Source organism: Mustela putorius, unplaced genomic scaffold (assembly GCF_011764305.1).
Source record: "Mustela putorius furo isolate JIRA1106 unplaced genomic scaffold, ASM1176430v1.1 tig00003903_pilon_pilon_pilon, whole genome shotgun sequence".
Taxonomy (NCBI): Eukaryota; Metazoa; Chordata; class Mammalia; order Carnivora; family Mustelidae; genus Mustela; species Mustela putorius.
Genome location: NW_025422051.1, coordinates 590,025 through 611,308, shown reverse-complemented (window position 1 = coordinate 611,308; position 21,284 = coordinate 590,025). Strand labels below are relative to the sequence as shown.

Genomic DNA, 21,284 nt, shown 5'->3' with positions numbered 1-21,284 from the left:
CAAAGAAGCGGCTATGATCACATGAGGAAACTGAGACACAGAGTTGAATACCTTGCCCAGGGTCAAGTTAATAAGTGATGGAATTTAAACTTAGGATACTGGCTCCAGAGCCATGTTCTTACCCATCATTATATATTACCCCTCTCAATATGTTGTAAGGATAAGCATTATTTTAGGAAATATTTACTTTGGGTATATATTGAGTGTGTGAGTGTGTGCGCTAATATTTGTGTTGGGTTGCAATGTAAAATATATTTATTTCTGTGAGTCACAGACAAAAGTGTCTAAAACCTACTGCTCTAGCAATAGTATTGCTGAATTATACATCTTCAGTCTCTAGGCTGAAGGATAACGCTAAATTACTCTCTAAAACAATTTTACCAAATCAGATTCCCACAAGCAGTGTGAGAGTAACCTGTGTTCTATATCCTCACCTGAACTTAATAGTGTCAGGCTTTTAATATGCTGCCAATCCAAACGGTGTGAAATCATATCTTATGTGGTTTTAAATTGTATCTTTCTGATTTCTATTACATATTTTCATATATTTTGAGTATTCAGATTTTGCCCTTAAAGAACCATCTGTTTATATCTTTTACTTGTATATTATGGCATGCAATACAAATGTATACAATACAACATACAACAACAGCAACTCTTTGAAGGAGCCAGCAGTACAGATGAAGAAACTCAGGCTGGCAGAAACCTTGCTTAAGGTCACTCAGCTAATGCGTTATTGAGTTGGCATTTGAGTCCAGACCCAGGGGACCTGTTAGCCTATGGCTTTTGTTTTATAATACATGCCAGGGACCAAGCCATGCTCGTAAAAACAGAAGAAGGGAACAAATAAGATCAAGCATATAACAATATGCCATGTGTCTAATTAGGTTTTGTGTAATTAACGTGGCTTATTTCTTTGTGTCTTCACGAAAACTTGTGAGATAAAACATGTTATCCTCATTTTACAGGTAAGGAGACTGAGGCTCAGGGAAAGGAAAGATTTGCATTGGAGAAGTTAAATTATAGCTAAGAAGAGGCAGAATCACAATTCAAACACAGGTCTGTGTGATTCCAAAGTCCATGCCGGTTTACAATAGTGCCTGTCCATAGATATTCTTGGTATGAGGTAAAGGCCTCCCACAAATCATGTCTGCCTCATTTCCTAGAGCCATGTTTTGACCTCCTGCTTCACCTTCTTCTTAGAGCCCTAACGAACTGCTTCTATTTGGAGATGGCCAGGACCACACCTACCTTTTTTGTTTCTTTTTTTGTAGAATCCTGGTCTGAGGCAGCCTTAACTAACTGGCCCAGCCCACGGCCTCCCATTAACCAGTCAAATAAGATGAGTTCCCAGCCAACTTCCACCGATTCATCTTCTACTGCCTCCAGACTTCTCTGAGAAAGCCCACTCAGGATCTCAACACCTTCCATGGTAAAACAGAAATTCTTAATCAGAACTGTCAAACTTGACTGCACATTAAAACCACCTGCAGAAGTTAAAAAAAGCCTTGATGCCCTAGTAAAAGCCCAGACCTGTTACATCAGAATCTCTGAGGACAATTCCCAGGCATCCATAATAGCTAAAGCTCCCCAGGTGATTATAATGTATAGCCAAGATTGAGAACCACTGTTAAAGCATCTTCTTCAAGTTCCAGTAGCCATACTCACAGTGGTTTCCACATTTTAGTGTTCATTGAAACTTCTTGGAGTATTTGTTACGATTCAGATTTGTGGACCTCACCTTTAGAAAGTCCATGTTTTGGTTTGGACCCAAGAGTCTGCATTCTTAACAATCACCCCAGATAGTTTCACTGCAAGTCAATAGCTGATCACATTCTGGGGAAATGCTGCACTAAGGGAAGGGCTACATGGAAGTGGGATGGAAGTAAAAGGTCTCTGGCCCTTTAAGGACTAATTAAGAAACTACCTTTAAAGCTATGGAGCACAGCAAGCAAGGGCTGCTTTTTCTCATCCTAGTGGATAAGGTAAGGGAGCAGGTCCTGGAATGGACCTCTCCTTTAAGGATACCTCAGCATCCGAGTAAGTGTTATCTTGTTCCTAACCCTGAAGAGCAAGAAGGATATGCTGTGTTGCTCCACCTGTTGTTTCCGTTTGTTTTGATGTGAAGAGGCCAAGTTAAGAGACCTCCTTTTGTCCAGAAGATTCTCCCAGAGGAATTGATATAGGGCTTGCCTGCTTGCCTTTCATTTTTTCTTGCCCCGTCTTTTGTGGTTGTGGAGCCATATGCAGTTACCTATGTGAAAGGAAAGGCTCAGAGTGACACCCTTTGGGTTTGGGCTGGAGCGTCTTGCTGAATACCACACGTTTCAAGATGGTCCTCCTCAGCATCCTTAGAATTCTTCTTTGGGGACTGTTGTTGCTTTTTATGGAACACAGGGTCCAAATGGCAAAGGTAGGGCAGCCCTCTATTGCCTTCATGGCTGATGCCCCTTCCTTGCCCCTGATTCGGGAGCTGCTAGAAGAAGCTCCGGGCCAGCAGCAGAGGAAGCCCCAGGTCCTCGGGCACCCTTTGCGGTACATGCTGGAGTTGTACCAGCGTTCAGCTGATGCACGTGGGCACCCTAGGGAGAACCGCACCATTGGGGCCACCATGGTGAGGCTGGTGAGACCCTTGGCCAATGTAGCAAGGCCTCTCAGAGGTGAGTTATCATACCATACTGTCCTGTCGGGAAGAGAAGTGGGGGAAAAAGAGTGTAGAGAAAGGGAACCTGTGAGTTTATTGTCAGGCTTCATTACCTAGTGGGTGAGTTGTTTGCTCAGGCTTGGATTTCAAATGATGGAAAAGTTGGAAGAAGATGGCTCCAAGGCTATTTCCCTTTAGCGTCCCAATTTGAGAACAGATTGCCTTGGGACCTACCTGAGGAATCTCTCCCAGGCCTCAGGAAAACTGAATGATGTGTCAGCTCCTGTCTTTCTAAGAAAGTCTTATTGCTTGTTATGTCACTGAAAACTATAATTGAGAAACACTCATATGCATTCTCGTTGGGGGATCCTCTTTATGTGTGGTTGTATTCTTATAAGGCAAAGAGCACAGGATGCTGAATTGGGGAAATTTGCGAGAATAGACAGAAACAAATTAATATCAGAAGTTCTGTATACCTGGTTCGGTGAACATCTGCTGTTGTATATAATCCTTAAGGACGACGACTACCATTAGCTCTCATGGAGCAATTAACCTAATTTTAAAAGAGAAAACTAAAGCACAGAAGTCAAATAACTTGCAACATTCATATAGACAGTGGGTGGCAGAGACAGTATTAGAGAGATTAAGTCTGTCTGATTCTGAAGTTTCCATAACTTCTCAAGTGTTTAGATATAGTATGTTGATATCCTTGTATACCAAGCAGTTTTTCTATGGTCTATATTGCTAGTTTGGTACTAGCAATTGCTAGTATTGTCCATATTGCTAGTTTGGTACTAAAGGTATTTTAGGATTTTCTTTGTTTCCATCGTGCTTGATTTTAAAAAAGTTCTCATTAGATACTGATTCAGAAAACCAGTAGGCTTCTGAAGTACAGGGCTTTCTAGGGAATGCAGAAAGTCATCAACTTCAAGGAAATCTTGGGAACCTGGTGAGATTAATTTGGGGTCTTTGCTAGTTTATACTCTCTCTCTTAAATGAAACAACCAATATTCCCCTAGCTAACCTTTATGTGCGTTTACTATGTGCCAGGCATTGGGAAAAATACCTCACAAACATCTTCCTTAATCCTCACCACTAGCATAGGAGGTAGGTACTATTAACATAATCATTTTGTAGGTGAAGAAATTGAGGCTCAGAGTAACTTACTCAATCTAACACAGCTAGTAATTGGTAGAGCTGGGTGTCAAACCCAGGTTTTCAAGCTCCAGAGTCAGTGCTCTTAATCATCCTGCTGTGCTGACTCAACAGATTTTAATTGCGCACCAGGCACAGTGTTTGGGTTAGGTCTGAAATGGCAAATAATGGTTCCCCTGACCTCTAGAAGCTCCCATTAAGGTATAATGGACAGATAGGTAATGGTGTTAGAGCATGACCAATGACCAGGATAAGCAGTAGGGCTCCCAGGACATGAAAGAAGAAACAGGTCACTGTTTAAAGCCAGCGAAGGGAAGCAGGGAGATAATGAAAGACTTCATTGAAGAGCTAATATTTGAGCTGGACCCTGAGGAAGGAGTAAGGAGACTATGTGTAGAGGCAGAGACAGGCATTCTGACTGAGGAAAGGGAAAATAGCTTGGGGTTAGTGGAGAGTCACTCAACAAATATTTAACACCTACTGAGAGCTAGGCACTATTTTAGGTGCTGGCATGCAGATATGATCAAGACAGGCATGGTTTTCATGGATGAGACAGGTAAGTAAAAGCAGATAATTGTGAATCGTGGTAAGTGCTATCAAATAATGAAATTGATTTTGAGAGAGAATAACAGATCCTTCCTTTACGTGGGATTGTCAGAGAATGCGTCTTTGAAGAGGTGACCTTTGAGTTGAGACCTGTAAGATCAGTAACTAGGCATGAGAAGAATAGAGAAAAGCCTGATTTAGGCAGAGGGAACTATGGGTACTATGGCCTAGAGGGTGGAAACAAGCTTGTCTGACTTGAAGATTAGAAGGAAGATCAGTATGGCTGAAGTGTATTGAGCATTGTGAAGAGTGGCAGGAAATGAGGCTGAAGAGAGGCAGAGACTTACAGGCCATTGTAAGGAATCTGGCTTTCGTTCTGCGTGCAGTAGAAAGCTGCGCATTATTCGCACAGTTTGTAGAGATGATAAGGGGCTAGAAAGGAGGATGCCTAGAATCCCGTCCCGGTCTTGGTCTGACTGTTGAACATACTGGCATCTAGGACTCTGGAAAGGATCCAGAAATGGATGACAAGAGTACAGGGACAAATCTCTCCATTAGGAGATGACCCGGCTGAATTGAACTTGCCTGGAGAGCTATGCCAGGTTCAATCACACAGGATGTGTGAGTCAGCCATTTCCCTGAAAAATTCTGAGCAGACCCTTCCTGGCTCGGATCCTTAGCCACTCCACCCTGCTTCAGGAAATATGTGATGTCAAGGTCTGAAAGGAAAGGGCAGTTCCTCACCAGACAGTCTGCTAGAGGTTGGGTTGGGCTCTTTCTCAGGCAGGGTGGGGCAGGTATATGGGTGGGCCTCTTGGAAAGAAGATTATAGGATGGGAGTGTAGAGTAACTGGAGAAAGCAAATACAAGTTTGGCTTGGGCTCTGTGTGAATGATGTCCAGTGACCCAAACTTGAGGGTGTGTTTAGCATAAGTTGAATCTGAGCTATGAAAAAAATCCTGATGACTCCAGATATTAAAGCACTTCTACATTGACCAGTCCAGGCCTACTGAAAAATCCAAGCTTGTGTATTCAGTGAAGGAGGAAGGTTAGGTAAATAATATGTATATTAACATGCAAATGTTTATCAGTAAGATGTTTGAAGATAAAAGCAGCCATTTTCTTGCAATGCCTGTTTTTTGTTATCTTTGCTCTGGACCTTTTTTCCAGGAGAGGGTGCAGAAATTCAGAGCACTGTGGGCCCAGCTCTCCAACCTTTTGGCCACTGGGTGTCAGCATTACAGTCTGGATTAATCCCCAAGAGGCTTTCAGCTTCTGGTAGACTTCTTAGCAAGCAAAATATTTATCTGAACAAGGCCTTGGTGAAAATGGTATTTAGGGGCTTGGTGGTACAATGAATGCACATGAATAATCATTTCCAGTAAGAAATGAACAAGGAGAAACTGAGAGTTAAGGGGAAAATGGTTTAAGAAGGAACAGCTGCTCAAGAAGCAATTCTTAATGTAGAAGGTGGAAATGGCAAAACAGCTGCCCCCACTAGGGAAAAATAGACAAAATTATTTTGTGGCATCGTGGTCCCAGATTTGAAGTGATGGCAGGCCATAGATAGCCCCCAATATTGGGCTGTTACCTCAAAGTTTCATCTGTATAATGATATGACAGGAGAACTCATTCTTAATTCATGCATGTCTCAACAATTCTCTTAATTGATCACTTTTAATAGTCAACTAATACTGATCTTCTTCCATACACACAAAATAATTCCATATTTGGGTTTTCTTTCTCTCATCCTCTGTTGTGAGTGATCTAAAAATGGAGCACAATATCTTTTTAAGGGAAACCTACTTGGGCTCAAATCTTGATTCTACCATATTCTGGCTTTGTATGTACTCTGGCATAACTTCTCTGAGCCTCAGTTTCTTTGTCTGCAAAATGGTGATAATTACTATCTCATAAGGCTTCAGATTAAAGGGCTAATGCTTTAAAACATCTAATAGTAAATGCTTGACAAATGATAGTGATTATTATGGTCTTGCTTTATTTTAAGGGCTGCTTACAGCTGTTAGTTTGTATTGAGCGGAGTCGTGAGGGAGATTCAGGCTCCAGGTAAGAAGCTAATCCTCTGCTCTTGTCCCCTCCTGTGTAGGCCCCTGGCATATAAAGACTCTGGATTTTCCTTTGAGACCAAACCGAGTAGCATACCAGCTAGTCAGAGCCATTGTGGTTTACCGCCATGAACTCCACCGAGCTCATTTCCATCTCTTCTGCCACATGCAACCCTGGCTCCAGAAAAGCCAAACCAATCACTTCCCTTCTTCAGGAAGAGGTTTCTCAAAGCCTTCATTTCTGTCCAAAGCTTGGACTGAAGTGGATATCACACAACATGTTCACCAAAGGCTCTGGAATCCCAAAGGACGCAGGGTTCTACGACTCCGCTTCATGTGCCAGCATCAAAAAGGTAGTGAGATTCTTGAACTTCAGTGGCGTGGCACTTCATCCTTGGACACTGCCTTTTTGTTACTCTATTTCAATGACACTCATGAGAGTGTTCAGAAGGCCAAACTTCACCCCAGAGGCCTGGAGAAATTCATGGAAAGGGACTCTTCTCTTCTCTTGCGGAGGGCCCGCCAAGCAGACAGTATCATATCTAGGGTCCCTGGCCTCTCTGGGGAACATGATAGGCCTCAAAGTAAAAAGTGTTCCCTCCAACCTTTCCAGGTCAGCTTCCACCAGCTGGGCTGGGATCACTGGATTATTGCTCCCTACCTATATACCCCAAACTACTGTAAAGGATCTTGCCCTCGAGTACTACACTATGGTCTCAATTCCCCCAATCATGCCATCATCCAGAACCTTGTCAATGAGCTGGTGGACCAGAGTGTCCCTCAGCCCTCCTGTATTCCTAATAAGTATGTTCCCATTAGCATCCTTTTGGTTGAGGCAAATGGGAGTATCTTGTACAAGGAGTATGAGGATATGATTGCCCAGTCCTGTACATGTAGGTGATAGCAAAAGTAAATCTAGCTCAGGTTCTGAGAAATTGGAAGAATATTTAACATAACAAAACAAATATCAGTGTTAAAGCTGCAAGTGTTCTACCTGTGGTCATCTACCAATTCTTTGGGTTCCATTCCTTGCCCTAAGTGTTACTTAAGTCTCTTCTCCCCATGTATGAGGTCCTCACTTTATACAAACAGTTCTGATACCAAACATTAGTACAGTTTGACCGCTAGTCAGAGCCCTTAAAGATGTTCTTTTGGAGATCCCCAGCTTTCTTGTCTCTTTTTTTTTTTTCTTTATGCTGGCTTTGTCAAAAGTCACTAATCCATGATAGTAGAACTTCTGGAATTGTCCTACCAAGGCCTGCAAAGATGAAATCTTCCTAGTAGCCATCTTTTTGAGGCTTTCTAAAAGACCATGGGTTAAGAAAGCCACTTGAGATTTTACTCCTTTATGTTGCCTCCTGTATCCTCAAAACTAGTATGTCATCAGAAAGACTTCCTGCATCTGTGTTTGCATTGCCCTCTGAATCTAAAACTAACTTTTCTCAGGTGGATTAAAAAATGTTTAGGTAATAATCTCCATTGAAATATTTGGCAGGAAACAGTGTTTCTAAAATACCAGGGATTTTTCTCTCAGCCTCTGAACCTGGGGAAAGTATATGGGATCCCTTTTCTGGGGTAAGGAGAACAGCCTTTGATAAGACTGATAGGAGAACTTGAATAAGGACCTGAGGATAATCACTTCAAAACCACCTGCATCTATGGTGAGAGGAAGAGCTGTCATTTAGGATTATGTATGGGGGAGTCATTTTAAGCTTTCTAGGGAACAATGGAGTTCACAGTGCATTGTTTTATATAATACTTAAATCTCTGTTAATTATCATTTAAAAAAATCTCCCTGGTGGCTCAGAGGCTAGGAGTTGGCCTGGTCGGGGTGGAGGAGTAGAAGGTTTCATCCCAGAAGCTTGAAGGGCTTTGGGGGAAGGGTGAGATGTTCTGAAGCCTGAGACCAACTTCATTCTAGCCTTGCCTGTTTGTGAGTTCAATCTGACTCTGGGTTGGATCTCTGTGGGGAGATGGGCTTGCTGTTTGGGGAGGCATGAAGTCCTGCTTTAGACTAAATGATGCTTGCAGTGTGACTCTTTTCTACTCCTGTACTGTGCTTAAGCGATGGAGACTGGGCTGTGTTACAAATAAATCATTTTTTTGTTGTTGAAGAGAATCTTGAATGTTTGAAGGATTGGGAGTGGGTGGAAGGAATTTATTTCCTTTGTTCCCTTTAACTATGGTCTGGAGCTCGATCCTAATGTCCAAGGGTAGGGCTGCAGACTCCTATGAGGTTCTCCTTAAAGGCAAAACTGCTAGTGATCAGCCCTTCCCAAGGGGTCTCTTTGAGGAAGCCCAGTAAGGCATCTACCCTGCCCAACTTTTCCTTGACTAGTCTTATGACCATTCACAGTGGGATGGGACTGATTTAGGGTAGGTGCATATCTTTGCCAAATGTAAACCCCTTCCCCACCATCACCATTTTTTTCATTTATCTATCAGATTAACTCATCTTACCATTCCCTTCTCAATAATTGGTTCTGGCTAGATAAAATATCTTACACATCTATAAATATAGAAATTTTATTCTTCTGGAGGAGCTGTTTTTTAAACATCCTTTTATCCATCTATCATATCTTTAGGAATCAGTACAGATGTTTTTTATTTCCTGAATGTCCCTCATGACACTCCAGACTTGGGTACATGCCCTACCTCTGTACTCACATAAGTACTATTTGCTTTCTTTTAACACATTCTAGTGTAACTGTATTTGTTGCCAAAGGTGAAGTGCTTTTGGGATTTTCAACTGTTTTACCCATTTCCATATTACTGGATCCCAGCACATAGTAGATCTTCAAGGAATATAAACACAAGACAGTGACTCTTTCTGTGATATACTCTTCCTAACGAACATTTTAATGCTCACATTTCATTCATTTTCCATTGGAATAAATGTAATATGATATCCCTTGTACATAAAGATTATTTTTGTACCCCACTATTTCAAAACCATCAACCAAGTTGCAATAGAATGTGACAGCTATGTTCCTGAATGAGGCAGTTTCAGAATCATTGTAATATGTGGCAAGTTGACAGAATAAATGTGCACTTCCAGTCTAGATATTTCCCTAGCCTGCTTGGGGTAGACACAAATACCTAACAGGCCTGAAGACAGACCTTGTTCTCAGGACCAGATTCTGAATTCAGCATTTCAGTGCTCAGAATTTCCAGAAAATCATGGTCTGCTAGCTTTATGAGTCCTAAATACATCTGAAACAGTATTTTTACAGAAGGCTCAGGGTTAACTGGCCACATTATCCATTAAGTCTTGAGTTGTCAGGATACCCAAGGAAAATACTGGCAGGATGGAGTCGTTTGTGGCTGGTGTTATGGATTCTCTTTTCCTTTGAAACACTGCTTTCAACTCAGCATTTTTTTCTCAAGTCTGAAGTAAAATACATACATATATAAAATATATACATATACATACATACATATATATGTATGTATATATAGTCTCAAACATTCTCTCAGAAGGAAGGAAATAACTTACTAGTGGAGGAGGGTATGTAGGAGTATTTCAGCCCAGGTGGGTGGGGAGAAATGGTTACTTGGGCCAGAGAGGGAAAGCAGGGAGTAAAGCCCACCTTGTCCCAGCTTTCCCTATGAATAGATCAGAACTTCATTCAATGTATGGTTGTAAAAGGAGCAGACATTTAAGCTTAATTCTGATCCTGGAGGTCTGTTGCATTTACCTTGGTAGTATGTTGTATCCAATGGGCCAAGCTGGAAGCACATGAAATTTATCTTCAGTTCCACCAAATACTTGGGTACTTCATTTTGTAAAAGAAGGTTATATATCTTCAGTTAGTTCTCCCAGCACTGTGAAACAGGAGGTATTCACCCCATTTAAAAAGAAAAAAACAATAGAAATGTTTTATTGAGATATAATTTGCATACCATTTTAGTGTTTAATTCAGTGGGTTTTAGTATATTCAAAGTTGGGTAAAATTCACTACAATCAACTTTACCACATTAAAAAACCCTTGCCCAGTAGCCATTAATCTCCATCCCTCTACCCCAACCCTAGGCCCTGGTAAGCACTAATCCACTTTCTTTGTCTATGGATTGTAGATATTTATATAAGTTAAATAATACAATATTTGGCTTTTGGTGACTGACTTCAATTTCACATAATGCATTCAAGGTTCATTTGTGTTGTTCACTCCTTGTAATTGATAAATAAAATTCTACTGTAGAATATACTACATCTTCTTTATCCATTCAACAGTTGATAGGCATTTGAGTTGTTTCTACTTCTTGGCTATTATGAATAATGATGCTATATTGTTGTGATGAGCACCAGGTGTTGTATGTAGTGTTGAATCACTAGATTCTATACCTGAAACTAATATTACACTGTATGTTACCTAACTGGAATTAAAAACTTGGAAGAAAAACAAAAAGGGAATAATGCTGTCATGAATGTTCTTGGGCAAGTTTTTGTGTGGACCTATATTTTCAATCTTCATATATATATATATATATAATATATAGTAGTAATGCTGAGTCCTATGGTAACTCTTTTTAACATTTTGAGTAACTGCTAAACTGTTTTCCAAACTGGCCATACCATTTTATAATCCAGCAATGTATGAAGGTCTCAATTTCTCTACATCTTCACCAATACTTCTTATTGATTTTTTTTTTTAATTTTAGCTGTGCTAGTGGAAGTGAAGTGGTATTTCATTGTGGTTTTCATTGCATTGATAACTAATGATGTTGAGAATCTTTTCATGTACTTATTATTTGAGACTTGCATATCTTCTTTCAGTAAGTGTCCATTCAAGTCATTTGCCCAGTTTTTAATTGAGTTATCTCTTATTATTGAATTGTAAAAGGCTTTTTTTAAATATTCTAGATGTTAGTCCCTTATCAGAAGTATGACTTGCAAACATTTTCTCTAATTCTGCAGATTTTCTTTTAACTTTTTTAATGGTACCCTTTGAAAGACAAAAGTTTTTAATTTGGAAAACAAATCAACTATTTTCATCTTTTGTTGCTTGTGCTTTTGGTGTCATCTGCTTAGCGAAATAAGTCAAGCAGAGAAAGACAACTATCATATGATCTCCCTGATATGAGGAAGTGGTGATGCAACATGGAGGCTTAAGTGGGTAGGAGAATAAATGAAACAAGATGGGATTGGGAGGGAGACAAACCATAAGTGACTCTTAATCTCACAAAACAAACTGAGGGTTGCTGGGGGGAGGGGGTTTGGGAGAAGGGGGTGGGATTATGGACATTGGGGAGGGTATGTGATTTGGTGAGTGCTGTGAAGTGTGTAAACCTGGTGATTCACAGACCTGTACCCCTGGGGATAAAAATATATGTTTATAAAAAATAAAAAAAAAAAAATGAAGGAAAAAAAATAAAAATAAAAATAAAAATAAAAATATTGAATAATCAAGGCCCTGAAGATGAACACTGATGTCTTTTTCTAAGTTTGTGATAATTTGAGCTGTAGCATTTAATCCATTTTAGTTAATTATAAATATAGTGTGAGGGGGAAAGTCTAACTTCATTCATTTGCTCCTGAATATCCAGTTGCTGCAGCATCATTTGTTGAAAAAACTAATCTTCCCCCATTGAATTGTCTTGGGACTCTGGTTGAAAATGGACCATAAATATAAGGGTTTATTTCTAGACTCTCAATTTTGTTTCATTGATCCACATGTCTATTCTTACAACAGAATATAATACTGTCTTGATACCTGTAGCTTTGTGTAAGGTTTGAAACTGGGAAATGTAATTCTTCCAAATGTTTCTTCTTCATCAAGATTGTTTAGGCTATTCTGGGTCACTTGTATTTCCATGTGATTTTTAAGATCAGCTTTTCAATTTCTGAAAAGATACCACCTCTTTTTTGATTAGGGATTGCATTGAATATGTAGATAATTTTGGGTAGTATTTGGGTAGTATTAAGTCTTCTGCTCTGTAAACACAGGATGTCTTTTCATTTATTTAGACCTTCTTTAATTTTTTCCAATAACATTTTGTCATTTTTCAGTATATGTCTTACACTTTAAATTTATTTCTAAGTTTTTAATTATTTTTGATGCTATTATAAAAGGAATTTTTCTAAATTTCATTATCAGACCATTAATTGTTAGTATATAGAATTAAAATAGATTTTTGTACATTGAACTTGTACCTTGCAACTTTGTTGAACTCCTTTACTAGCTTCAACAGTTTGGGTGGATTTCTTAGAATTTTCTATATACAAGTTTATGTTATCTGTTGAATATAGTTTTACTTCTTTCTTTCTTTCTGGGTGCCTTTTTTTTTCTTTACTTTGGTTAGAACCTCCAAAGATAATAGAAGTAGTGAGAACAGACGTTCTTGTTCCCAATATTAGGAGGCAAATATTCAGTCTTTTAGCAGTAAGTTTGATGGTAGCTATGATTTTTCATAGATGCCCAACTTCAATACTTACTCTAAAGCTACAGTAATCAACACAGTGTGGTATTGTTAAAAAAAAAAATGAACAGATCATTGGAACAGAATAGCCCCAAAGTAGACCCACGCAAATATAGTCAACTGATCTTTGACTAAGATGCAAAGCTAATTCAATTGATAGAGGATAATCGCTCAACAAATTATGCTGGAATAACTGTACAACCACATGCAAAGAAATCTGGACAAAGACCTTATACCCATCACAACAATTAACTGAAAATGGATCATATAAATGTCAAACTAAAACATTTTAAGAATATAATATAGAAAATCTAGGTAGCTTTTGGCTTAGTGATGACTCTGCCCCATATATTTTGTTTTACATTTTAGGGATTTTCATATAAGATTTCATCTTGGCTATAAACATTGGGGTACAGATGGCCCTTCTTTTCACTACATCTGTATCTTGGGGGTAAATACCCAGTAGTGCAATGGCTGCGGTCGCCAAACTGTGGAAAGAACCAAGATGCCCTTCAGTGGACAAATGGATAAGGAAGATGTGGTCCATATACACTATGGAGTATTATGCCTCCATCAGAAAGGATGCATACCCATCATACTCCATCATACTCCATCATACTCCATCATACTCCATCATACTCCATCATACTCCATCATACTCCATCATACTCCATCATACTCCATCAGAAAGGATGCAACATGGATGGGACTGGAAGAGATTACGCTGAGTGAAATAAGTCAAGCAGAGAGAGTCAGTTATCATATGGTTTCACTTATTTGTGGAGCATAACAAATAGCATGAAGGACAAGGGGAGAAGGAGAGGAGAAGGGAGTTGGGGGAAATTGGAAGGGGAGGTGAATCATGAGAGACTATGGACTCTGAAAAACAATCTGAGGGTTTTGAAGGGGTGGGGGGAGGGAGGTTGGGGGAGCCAGGTGGTGGGTATTAGGGCATGGATTGCATGGAGCACTGTGTGTGGTGCAAAAACAATGAATACTGTTACGCTAAAAAGAAATAAAAAAGATTTCATCTTGGCTTGAACAAGTATCTCATTTTACATTTGTGGAAACAAAGGTTTCTGGACTTACCTAGGGTCACAAAGCATAGCAAGTGAGTAGATATTCAGATCCTAATCAAAATCTGTCTGATGCTGTGGCGATGACTTCTTTGATATAATATCACAAGCATGGTCTAAGAAAGAAAAAATTGCTAAGTTGGATTTTATTAAAATTAAAACTTCTGCTCTGCAAAAGACACTGTTAAGAGAATGTAAAGACAAGCCACAGAGTAGAAGGAAATATTTGCCAAATACATATTAGATAAAGAACTTTTATCCAAAGCACTCAAAGAACTATTAAGATTCAACAGTAAGAAAACAACCCAATTAAAAAATAAGTAAGATATATGACTAGAGGTACACATGCGTGCATCTGAGCTGGTCCCTGTAGTCATGTGACCCTTGATTCTGAATTTTCTCCACTACAGTCTTCCTCTTCCTAGCTTATACTGGTAGAATCCTGCCTTATGGCTATACGCATCCAAGTATCCTATCCCCCCTCCCCTGACAACTAAGCCTTGAGTTGTCAGAATACCCAAGGAAAACACTGGCAGGATGGAGTCATTTGTGGCTGATGGTATGTTATGGGTTCTCTTTTCTTTTGAAATACTATGTTCATCTCAGCATTCTTTCTCAAGTCTGAAGTAAGATTATACACACACACACACACACACACACACCTCACACATTCTTCTGGAAGGAAGGAGATAACTTGCTAGTGGAAGAGGGTATGTGTCTGCTTAGATGGGTCTGGGGATAGACAGTTTCTTGGTTCAGAAAGGGAATGCAAAACAGTACAGCCACTTTGGAAGACCATCTAACAATTTCTTACAAAGCTAAATATAGTCTCACCATACAATCCAGCAATCACACTTCTTATTTATTTAAATGAGTTGGAAAGTAATGTCTGCACAAAACCCTGCATGTTCATGTTTATAGCAGCTTTATTCATAGTCGCCCAAACTTGAAAACAGCCAAGATGTCCTTCAATAGTTAAATGGATAAACTTTGTTAGATGTATACAATGGAATATTATTCCTCAATAAAAGAATCTATCAAATCATGAAAGACATGGAGGAAACAAACACTAAGAGGAGAAGCTGATCTAAAAAAGCTACATACTGTAGGATTCCATTCATATGACGTTCAGGTAAAGGCAAAATTACACAGATAGTAAAAAGAGCAGTGATTGTCATCAGATCAGAAGAAAAGAAGGGGGGATGAATATATAGAGCACATGGGAATTTTAGAGCAGTGAAATTTTTCTGTATGATACTGAAGAGGTAGATACATGACATGTATTTTTCAAAACCCACAGAATGTTCTCTTTCAATTGAAAGAGAGAACCCTTTATAAACTATGGATTTTAATAATAACATATCAGTATTGTTCCTTGATCGTAAGAAATGCACAACACTAATGCAAGATGTAATAATAGAGGAAAACTGTGGAGTGGGCAGAGGAAAGAATGGCAGTATATGGGAACTGTCTGTACTTAACTCTTCAGTATTTCTCTAAACCCCAAACTGCTCTAAAATAATAAGGTCTGTCAAAACAAAAAGGGCTTTTTGCATGGGGTGACTTTGAGGCAGGTCAAATAAAGATGAGTCATGAGTGTGGGTGTTTCCAAGAATTGCCATACAAGTCAGTGACAATTCTTTAGAAATGGAACTTTTGGGGAACCTCAAACTGTCAAACCTGGTCTTTGCCCTCCAGGGGCTGTTAGACTACTGATTTTCACAACTACCAGTGTTGTCAGGCTCTTATTTTTCAAGGCTACTGTGGATCTGAGGAGATTGGAATAAGGCAAGCTAAAACGTCCCAAAGCTCACTCTTGTCATAGATGTTCAGCCATTTTTCTTGAATAAATCATCTTTGAATTGGTGCAAGCTTTTAATTCTTGAGTTCTGAAAAAGTGTTTGTTTGTTTGTTTGTTTGTTTTTTGCTGTCCTCACTGATTTTATTGAGGAGTTGATTTTTGGTGGTCCTTGCTCCACCATTCCGGAAATGCTCCTCTATTTTTTTTTCCAAGTCACATTGGGAGATTTTTATTAACTTAAATTGACATTGTTAATTTTGTCTGCCAAGTCCTTACTGAATATACCTTTATTTGATACAAACCTACCCATTCTTATCAATACCACAGGATCATGAAGACTTACAGTAATCAGTGCTTTATAATGCTTAAAATAATGTTCAAATAACAATTTATTTCACTGACCTACTTAAAAGAATATTTTGGGGAGTGTTTGAAAGCTCTTTTTATAAATAGTAATTGATATATTTAGATAGGTATTTGATGTTGAAGATAAACACTTCTAATATAAAACATTGTTTTAACACATTGCTCTGCTAATGAGACTAGTTATCAGATATAATATATTTCTAACACTAAAGAATAAAGCTTTATCTTCATATTTATTTTATTCATAGGACTCTCATCAATGAAGAATGTTGAATCTTTAAAATAAACTTTATCAATAAACTGTCATATTGCGAGTACATTCTATAGAAGTGAAAAAGAAAGCTGCAATAAAAGAAACTAGATCACTGCATTATACATTCTTTATACAAACAGCCCACTCTGAACAGTAGAATTAAATGCAGACCAAATGCTTTTAAAAGTTTTTGTGCCTAGCTGGCAATTATAATCTCCGTACACTAAAGAGAAAAGGAACAATAATAATACAGAACACAGTATTTTTAACGATTATTGCACATTTAACACCTTCAGCCATCCACTGGGTTCTCCAATCAGATTGGCAACTGAAATTTCACATCCACATGGGCTTGCTTGGCTAAGGTCACTATTTCAGAGAGCTTTACAACCATTTTAGCAGCTTCATCCAAGTCATCACAAGCAAGAATTTTAAGTCCACTGTCTGCTATCAGTGCCTTAGCATCATCAACTCTTGTACCTTGTAACCGAACCACAATAGGTATTTTAATTTCCAAATCCTTTACTGCCATAACTATACCCTGTGCAATAACATCACGCCATATGACTCCAAAAATGTTGACCAGAATAGCCAGTACCTTTTTATCTGAAGTGATAAGCTTAAATGCTTCTGTTACTTGATGGACTGTGGCACCACCACCAACATCAAGAAAGTTCGCTGGAGTCCCTCCGTGAAGTTTTATTATATCCATTGTGGCCATTGCCAAACCAGCACCATTTACTATACAGCCTATATTTCCATCAAGGCCAATGTAGTTGAGATCTGCCTTAGCTGCACCTTCCTCCCTTTCATCTTCCTGGGTCCAATCCTGTAAGTCAAAGATTTTCTTCTGGCAATAAGCTGAATTAGAATCAAAGTTGATCTTTGCATCCATGCACAGCACAGATCCATCTGAATCCTCTACCACTGGATTTATTTCTACCATAGTTGCATCGTATTTCAGAAAAAGGTTGTAAAGCTTGACCATATTTTCTGCCGCCGAATCCACAATATTAGGTGGAAATCCCATCTTCTGTGCAAGCCGGACAGCTTGTTCCTTCTTGATGCCTTCTACAATATCAATAGGTTCTTTAAATATGGCCTCAGGAGTCTCAGCAGCAACATCTTCAATGTTGACACCACCTTGAGAACTTCCTATTAATACAGGACCTTGAAATGACCTTTCCATCGTTATTGCAAAGTAGTATTCTCTCCGGGGACATCTTCTCTCACAAACCAATACTTGATTGCATATTCTGCCTTTTTCTCCTGTTTGCTTGGTAAACAACTTTTTCCCAATAATTTGTGAGGAAACAGCTTTTGCTTCTTCTGGAGAGAAAACTATCTTCACTCCTCCTTTGAGGCCACTCTCAAATGTTCCTTTTCCTCTTCCACCAGCTAAAACCTGTGCCTTTATCACAACATCTTTTGAACCTAATTTTTTGGCAACTGCATAAGCTTCATCTGGTGATTTTGCCACATGTCCTTTGGGAATGGAGACACCACCTTCTTGCAACAATTCCATACTCATGTATTCATGTAGTGAGAGATTCCTTTGTTGCTGCTGCTGTATTTGGAGTCCATGGTTGTTAAAAAATCCAGAACTTCCCAGAACCTGGGCGGCGGACCGAAGCGCAGGCCGGGACCCACGGCTCCTAAGTGCGGTGGTAGCCAATAACCGGCTGTAGAACATGGAGGCCGCCCTTTCTGAGCCAGACCCCGTCCCCTCGGCCGAAATGCTCCTCTATTAAGCTTCATTTTACTATGACTTGTCCCAGAGATTCATAGCTCCATGCCTTCTCTGCTCATTCTTTTGTTCAACAGATATAAATGGAGTTCCAGAGATAATAGACTATTTCTCACTACCCTATAAAGTTTTAAACAGACCTAGAACCAGAGTATGTATGTATGTATGAGTGTGTGTGTATTTACACATGCACCCCACCCTCAATGTATATACATCTCAATCTATCCTCCATCTATTCCACATGCAATTTCATTTGTAAGTAGATTTTTTTTTGGCAACTAGAGTTAATGTGGAGGAAAAAGATGGTGTCCCTACACAATGGGTTGTTGCCTCATTAAATGCTTTTTATCACTTTCTCATCTTTGTGGATTTGAGTGCTTTTATGTTCAGTAAGCAGAAAACTGACCTTGAACCTAGTGCTTTTATCTCACCCTGGGAGTGTCGACAGAAAGATGGTAAAGAAAACGAGAGGACAGGGGGTTTTGGTCAGAGAGGTAGAGGGAAATGGATTCCCACACACCAGAAATGTATCAAATCCTTAATGTCTGTTAGAAGGAGTAATCTCAAAAATGGCTACAGAGTATAAGGAGGCTTATTACCTCTACCACTTTTCACCAAAATGACAGTTCAGCTGATATCTGCCAGGATTCTTTTCTGGCACTACCTACATATTGTACTTTAGTGGAATCATGCTATGTTTTGCTGATGTTACTGCTACTGGCACCTCAGTTGGTAAGTCAGATAGAACTTCACAGTGCTAATGCCTGGGGGATAAGTGAGATGGGAAATGAACATTAAATTGAGTCTAATTTCTTTTCCCCCCTTTTTTTAGACCCTTACCTACCCAGCTGAAGATACTGTTGTTTCTGAAACTGTCAGTGAGGTTGTGGCAAAATCATTAGATAGCATGGGTCTGCCAGTCATCTCCAGGTGCTTAGATGATTCCTAGAGAAGCTTTCATTGCAAACCTATTGGGATTACCTGCACTTGGAACGTGTAACCAAATACTGCAGGTAAGAGTTTTGTTTCAGTCTCTGCCTATTCATGGCTAAAGTGACTAACTCCAGGATTCCCAGGGTTCAGATGACTCCAGTTTTGTCTTTTTAGGAATGGATACTGTGTAGTCAAAAACTTTGGTATTGAGACCATGGAAAAAGTAGACATAAAAGCATGAGAAGAGATACAGCCACTTGTGCAGAGCAATTCCTTTGGTGTCTTTTAAAATTTCTGCACCAATGGACCTAAATAATTCCTGGCATTACTGATTTTTTTGACTACAGCATATTTTATTACAATTTACTTGAATGTTATATGTTTTGTATCAGGTTAGGTATGCCTAGGAATTATATGGAAATAAGTAAAAGATAAAACCACTAGTCTCTATCAGTCTGTGTCCATTGTACCCCAGGACCACCGTGATTATGTCTTAGTTGCAGTAGGATCCTATCAAAACAACATTGCAATAAACAGAAGATGGCTCTGAATTTGAATAGTTTAGTGTAACCAAGTGGAAGAGATATTTTTGTCTACCCCACCTCTCCACCCAATGCATATCTGTCAGTAGCTGGGTAGCACAGAGAGGAAGAAGGGCTGTGGTTCTATGGAAATTCTCTGGATCTATGCATTTAACATTAGCTCACAAATTTCCTCATTCCACAGGAATGCAGAACTCTCCATCATACTCCATATTTCTCTGCTTTTCAGATTTTATATCTCCCAATGAGATGAGTGTATTTTCCCCTCCTAGAGTATATACACACTGCTGTCTTATTCTCCATATTCCCTTTTAAGCCAGGAATGGGTAAATGATTGGGAAGAAAACCTGTGTGTGACTTCTGTACCCCTTACTGTGTCCTTCAAGTCTAGTAGTCTAAAATTGTCTGTGGAATCCAGCTGAAGGTGAGTGTCAGATGAAGAAAGAGCCTTATTAAGCACTATAGCTCTTTGCCCCAGGTTTCAAACTTCCAGCCACCAGTACTGTGAGAGAATAAATTTCTGTTGTTTTAAGTCACACAAATTTAAGTTTCTGGTAATTTGTTTATGGAAGCCCTAGGAATCTAATACAGTAGATAAATATAAAAGCTATTACTATTGTATTTTTGGTTTGTAACTCCTAGTTTTTCTATATTATTCAAAAGATAAATGTATAAAATGATAACTATAAGTCTGTTGATGGGGATACAATATATAAAGATGTAATATGTAACAATAACAACATAATGGGGTAAGAACAGAGTTGTATAGGAACAAGGCTCTTGTGTAATAATGAAGCTATGCTGATATTAATGTAAATTAGATTGTTATAAATTTAAGATGTTAATTGCAATCTCTAGGCTAACTAAAAAAATAACCTTAAATTATGCAGGAAAATAAGTGAGAAGGGGATAAAACTGAATATTTAAAAAAAACACAAAAGAAGGCAGTAATTGAGGGAATGATGAACAAAAAGTATAGGATATACAGAAAATAAAAAACAAAATGGTAGAAGTAAGCACTTCCTTGCCAGTGATTAATTTAAAAGTAAAATGCATTACACTTTTGAATTAAAGGCAGAGATGGGCAGGATGGATACAAGAAACATGAATCCTACTATGTATTGTCTACAAAAGATACACTTTAAATTCAAAAGAAAAAATAAATTAAAAGTGAGAAGGTTTAGAGAGCTGGCTATAATAATATCAGATAAAATAGATTACATCAAAAATTGCTACAAGAGATGAAGACATTATATATTGAATAAAGGGTTAATCCACCAAAAAGATACTAAAATTATATGCTCACTTAAAAATAGTTCTAGAGATAGGGTGGCTGGATTATGGACATTGGGGAGGGTATATGCTATGGTGAGGGCTGTGAATTGTGTAAGATTGATGATTGACAGACCTGTACCCCTGTATTAACATATAATACATTATATGTTAAAAAAATAAAACAAATAAACAAATAAAAATAGTTGTAGAATAATATGTAGTTGGATACTTCAATACCATACTTTTAATTATGGGTGGAACACCTAGAGAGTAGGTGAAGAAGGAAATAGAGAATTTGAACAACATTATGAATCAACTAGACCTAACAGAGATACAGTTGACCTTTGAAGGATGCAGGGGTTGGGGTGCTGATCACCCACACAGTTGAAAACCCAAACAAAACTTTTGACTTTCCCCAAACTTATTTATTAATAGCCTACTATTGACTGGAAGCCTTACC

The 21,284-nt window shown here is 38.8% G+C and overlaps 2 protein-coding genes across 2 annotated transcripts; one reads left to right on the top strand and one right to left on the bottom strand.

The window, feature by feature from the left end:
• Positions 1 to 2,311: 2,311 nt before the first annotated feature.
• BMP15 (bone morphogenetic protein 15) lies at positions 2,312 to 7,312 on the top strand. Its single transcript, XM_004755127.3, has 2 exons — positions 2,312 to 2,660; positions 6,453 to 7,312. Exons 1-2 carry the CDS (start codon positions 2,333 to 2,335, stop codon positions 7,310 to 7,312), a joined length of 1,188 nt encoding a protein of 395 aa, XP_004755184.1. The 5' UTR covers positions 2,312 to 2,332.
• A 9,095-nt stretch (positions 7,313 to 16,407) lies between these two features.
• On the bottom strand, positions 16,408 to 18,053 carry LOC101683672 (succinate--CoA ligase [ADP-forming] subunit beta, mitochondrial-like). The gene has a single exon (XM_045068409.1). It carries the CDS (start codon positions 18,018 to 18,020, stop codon positions 16,644 to 16,646), a length of 1,377 nt encoding a protein of 458 aa, XP_044924344.1. The 5' UTR covers positions 18,021 to 18,053; the 3' UTR covers positions 16,408 to 16,643.
• Positions 18,054 to 21,284: the final 3,231 nt, after the last annotated feature.

Coding starts and splice junctions, on each gene's coding strand:
- BMP15 (XM_004755127.3), top strand. CDS start 2,333: ATGGTCCTCCTCAGCATCCTTAGAATTCTTCTTTGGGGACTGTTGTTG. Junction 2,661..6,452: donor TGTAGCAAGGCCTCTCAGAG/GTGAGTTATCAT, acceptor CCTCCTGTGTAG/GCCCCTGGCATATAAAGACT.
- LOC101683672 (XM_045068409.1), bottom strand. CDS start 18,020: ATGTTCTACAGCCGGTTATTGGCTACCACCGCACTTAGGAGCCGTGGG.